The sequence below is a fragment of the Anas acuta genome, chromosome 4, assembly GCF_963932015.1.
Source record: "Anas acuta chromosome 4, bAnaAcu1.1, whole genome shotgun sequence".
Classification (NCBI taxonomy): domain Eukaryota; kingdom Metazoa; phylum Chordata; class Aves; order Anseriformes; family Anatidae; genus Anas; species Anas acuta.
The window spans coordinates 67,041,225-67,046,035 of record NC_088982.1 but is presented as its reverse complement, the minus strand read 5'-3'; the positions used below and the strand labels follow the sequence as shown (position 1 = coordinate 67,046,035).

The window sequence follows — 4,811 nt, the reverse complement described above, 5'->3', positions numbered from 1 at the left end:
GTTATTAATTTTAGAATCATTTGAATTAATTTCACATGGGTATGCAAATCCAAATCAGATTCTATCACTTCTGTTTTTGAGAGGATGCATCTAAAAAGCTGATTGAGTAGAATAGAGCCTGAGGCAGAGGTGTAGCTCCAGCTACCTTTCCCTCACTGCTAATGAAGTGTTTCATCAATCCAATTAATGTCCGGTGGGTTCTCAAAGGGAAGAGAAATTAATCTTACTGGACAGAAGTAATCTCAACTATATAGATATGTTTTTTTTGTTTGTTTGTTTGTTTTTTGTTTTTTGTTTTTTTTTTTTTGACTTTCAGTGCTGGAGGAAACCAGAATAAAGGAGAATAGAAATATTTGGGAGGGTTAAGGACACAGCCAATACAAAGAGGAACTACCCACTTTGTCAACAATCTTCACACTTCTCAAACACTTGTTGTTCCTGTTACACCATTACAAACAATGCAGCTGCCCAGCCAAGCTGCTGCCCACCCCAGTACTAGTTCTCCAGCTGCAAAAACATTCAATTGCTCAGTATCTCTTCTAGTAAAGGCAACAAACAATGGTGGCAAGGGTGAAAACAGGTGTAGAACAAAACAAATGAATAAACAGTTTGTTCTTCCAGCAATGGGATAAGCAGGTATGTGGAACTGCTAACAACAGGGTGGGTTGTAGATGCAAGCAGTTTACCCAAACTCAAGGGGAGACAAGTGCTTGCAAGAGGACTCCACTGTCTGTTTTAAGTAGATAAACCGCAACAGACTTGGGTAATCCTCTGGGATGCAAATGAACAATGCCGGGAAAGTGCTTCCCCTTACTTACCTCCCCCCTTTTCGTGTAATTATAGAAGTGACATAAATCAAGAAGTTCAGAGATTAAACAGTTACTGGCAGAAATGAAAGCAAGGTCCAATCTTAAGCGGAGATGTGTATTCACATCTACCTGCTTTTGCAATTCTTTGCATTTTGTTGTAGCTGTTCACAGATTTTTCCTTCTTCATCTTCCACTCTCTTCTTCAGTGAAAGACTTCAGATTGCACTCTGGGTGGAGAGTACTGTTTGGCACTATTTTTATAATCTATATTCTATCACAACTTTGATTCAAGTATAATAAATTATCTACTACATGTATATTATCTACTACTGGATAAAGCCACACCAGGTCAAATAGAGCATTCCAGCTCATTTTAAAGCTGCCTCTTGGATTACACGCAAGGAAACATAACACGCAAGTTTATCAAACCCCATCCCACAATAACCACAGAATGAAAATATTTTGTTAATCGATGGAGTTTTTATTTGAACAAGTTGGTACAAAACCAGTACAGTACATCAAGTGAACCAAAACAAGCAGAAACAGACTCGAGCATTGTCAAATAAGGCACATATAAAAAAATCTACACGCATAATCCAGTGAAACAGACAGTCATTTCATATATATATTTGGAGGTAGAAATAATTACAAAAATACTGACAAATCTTAAGCAGTAGCAGATCTGTTAAAACAATTACTACTTAGGTCCTCATTTTAAAAAATGTCCTGGAAAATAACATTTTTTCAGCATCTGATGTTGGCACGTTTGTGCTATTTCTGTTTTCAAGCATCAAAAGAATGCTGTTGTTGTTAAAAATTATCAATACCATGAGGAATACAATGAAGAAACTATAAAAAGTTATAAATTTACATTATTGGTGACCATGAACTTTATGAACGAGTTCTTGGGGTACAATGTTACCTTTCTTCCTTGAATTCCACAACATATTTACATTTTAGAGGCCTAACGAGGCTTTTAATAACGTGGCTATATCTGCTGGAATGGTCCCTTCTTCTCCTGAAGGATAAAAACATGCATTAGTGTTTAATGTTCAGACAAAAGTCTGGAATACCGAAACTGTACAAAATCCTCACTTGTAAGCATCTAGCATTGACTTGTGTGTCAGATTCCAATAGCACTTCCTGTCCAACTGCACAGCAAGTCAGCACAATACATCTTTCTAGTTTAACGTAAATCAAAGTTGTCTTATCTGAATCACAGATCTTGTTTTTCAGAATAATATGTTTCAGTGATCTCCCTAACTCACTTAAGCGGACATCATTATGAGCAGGAGACTTACCCGAATCTGCTGCAGTCATATCTTGTTCTAACTTCAATTTCTGCTGGCTGATTTTGAGCATGGATTCTTCAATAGTTCCTTTACTGATTAGCTTTATGACTTTCACTTCTCTAAAAAACATAAAATAGTATAAATACATTGTAGTAGTTTCTCTGGATTAGTGCAAATGGGAAAGACTCAGGCCTTTCCTCAGATGGCAGTGGTTTAAAAAAAAGGAGGTTAAAGGGCAATACTCGAACTTCTAGGTTTTTTTTTGGACCAACTGTGCTCTGTACTTCCAGAGAACTTCTTTCCTCTTACACTCAGCCACCAGAAGGGGCTATGTGGTCTCAAAAACCTGTACTAATAGATAAACAACTGAACTTCTCCTTGTCCCATACTACAGTCAAAGTATCTGTTACTGAACACATTCTATTGCCCACAACAACTTATTCCTTACTGAGGATTCTAAAGCAGATGATTGATTCACTTTTCAGGACAGTGTAGCATTTTACAGATTCGTTATCTTTGGAAGACGACAAAGAGCTTTGCTAACTACTTCCAAAGACATCAGATCTGCATTCATATACACCAGTTTCTAGTACCAGAAATTTAAGTTTTAGAGAATTTGATAAAGGAATAGGATGCAGTTAAGGTTCGTTCTGTCTGCACCACTTAATTGTAAGACAATTACTGCTTAAGTACTCTAACTGTAAGACAATTACGCTCCCATGCAATCCAGAGCTGGTTTACGTAAGTCTCTGCTTAAAATGGAATTTTAAAATCAAAATATTGTCCTGCTTTGAGAGCTTGCCTCCAAGAAAACAAACATTATAATTAAGAAGTCTTACCTTTTCTGACCTACTCTATGGCATCGATCTTCTGCTTGCTTATCATTGTATGGGTTGCAATCAATGTCATGAAGAATAACAACATTTGCTGAAGTCAGATTGATTCCCAAGCCACCAGCTTTGGTTGACAGGAGGAACACAAATATTCCCATATCTGTATTGAACTGATCTATCAGATGTATCCTACAGAACAGAAGAACATTTGTATCAGGCCTTAGGAAAAAAACAACACTCTCACTCTCAAGTTGAAAGAGCAGAAGTTAAGTTGATGATCTCCTTAAAAACAGGCCAGTGGTATTGCAAAGCAACTCAGAAGTACAGATGTTAGACATAAAGGGTACCAACTATCCTCAGGCATGACCAAAGAAACATTTTGAGAGCGACAGCCTGATAGCAAAGAATGAAGTGAAACTTGGGCAAAAATGTTGGATTACCGTCACGGAACATGATAAGCAAGCTGGTGAGGACTGAAGTATGCAAAACAAATAGATCTGGGGGGGACAGGACAGGAAAAGAATTCAGGTTTGTGACTAACTGCACATGACAGAGCAAGAAAGCCTGAGATTTTAGCTGAAAGTAAGTAATATCACAGGAAAAAAAAAAGTTGTGTTTTGAAAAGAAAGCAAGAGCATCTCCAAAAAGTCACAGAACAGGAAAGAGTTGAAAACTATCACAGCTCGAATACAAGAAAACCACTGCAACATTTTCAGCTGTTGAACAAGAGAACAAAGGAAAGGACAAAGGAAACAGTTTGTCCTAAAGAATGAAAGGGGCTTACCTGTCTGCTTTAATAAACTATACTTCAAAGGAATCTCTAAAGGTGAGCTTTTGTTACATCATCCTGACACACAAGCAAATCAAAACATCTTTTAGGGCTGAAGATGCAAGTCTTCCATTTGGATGTGCTACGATGGTAATTGGATCATCTAAACTCCCCTTTCAGCCTTACCCTAACGCAATCCAAAATTTAACATTAAAGCCCTAACTAGAGTCAATTCCCAGCCACTGCAGAATTTTATATGTATACCTCAGAAAATCCAGGGTGTTATGTCACATCCTCCTACCACACATACATCCATTTCTTCACTCATCGTCAGTAAAAGAAAATAAAAGTGACATACCTATCAGAAATCTGTGTTTTTCCATCCAACCTAATATACTTATGTTGCCAATGTTTTAGGAGAACTTCCAAAATATCCAGCATCATGGTAAATTGGCTAAACAACACAACTCTGTCACCCTGGAAATGACAAAGCAAAATAAAAGCTTTTAAACACTTGAATTACAGATGATGAACTAGAAAAGAATTATCATTTGTGTAAAAAAAAAAAAAAAAGTGTGTTTACTTACTTTCATTAAAGAAATGTTAAATTTATGCCACTTTCTGTAAGATACAGACCAGTGGCACCCTATTGCATCGAATAGCACACGCTTGTGCAAATTCAGGGTCCTCTGAAGTATTATGCTACATGCTTATTTGCAGAACTGGCCAGTTTGAATGTATGACTCACAGCAGTGACCTCTTTTGTTTACATTAAAACAACAACATATGCTGAGTCAGAGTAATATACTCTTACTCAATTGCCAGAAGAAAGTTAGACTCAAATCTCATGGATGTGGAAATACTATCCATCGATACAGCAGCTGTTGTGTTAACTCAGAATGAACACTTGGAAGAATGGGAACTCTTATTTCGGTTCTGTAACTTCGTTGTTTATATAAATGCACAAGTAGGACTACATGTTACAAGTATTAAGTACCATTCTGCAGTACAGTGCACGCATTAAGTCACTGTAATACTCCCCACAAAAGCAACTGGCCTGCATATACTGCTACTTGTGAGCAGATAGTAACAGTTCTTTAGAGATGGC

At 37.2% G+C, this 4,811-nt stretch overlaps 1 protein-coding gene across 4 annotated transcripts in view; it reads right to left on the bottom strand.

Moving 5' to 3' along the window:
- Positions 1-1,269: 1,269 nt before the first annotated feature.
- The window catches only part of SMARCAD1 (SNF2 related chromatin remodeling ATPase with DExD box 1), a 43,184-nt gene continuing 39,642 nt past the window's right edge, over positions 1,270-4,811 (bottom strand). For 3 of the 4 annotated variants that reach the window (XM_068681720.1, XM_068681721.1, XM_068681722.1), the window contains 3 exons: positions 4,062-4,180; positions 2,941-3,123; positions 1,270-2,220 (listed from right to left, as the gene is read on the bottom strand). In XM_068681720.1, the coding sequence (XP_068537821.1) occupies positions 1,848-2,220; positions 2,941-3,123; positions 4,062-4,180 (675 nt within the window). In that variant the 3' untranslated portion in view covers positions 1,270-1,847. The remainder of the gene's footprint in view (positions 2,221-2,940; positions 3,124-4,061; positions 4,181-4,811) is intronic. The other variant, XM_068681723.1, reaches the window with a different exon arrangement.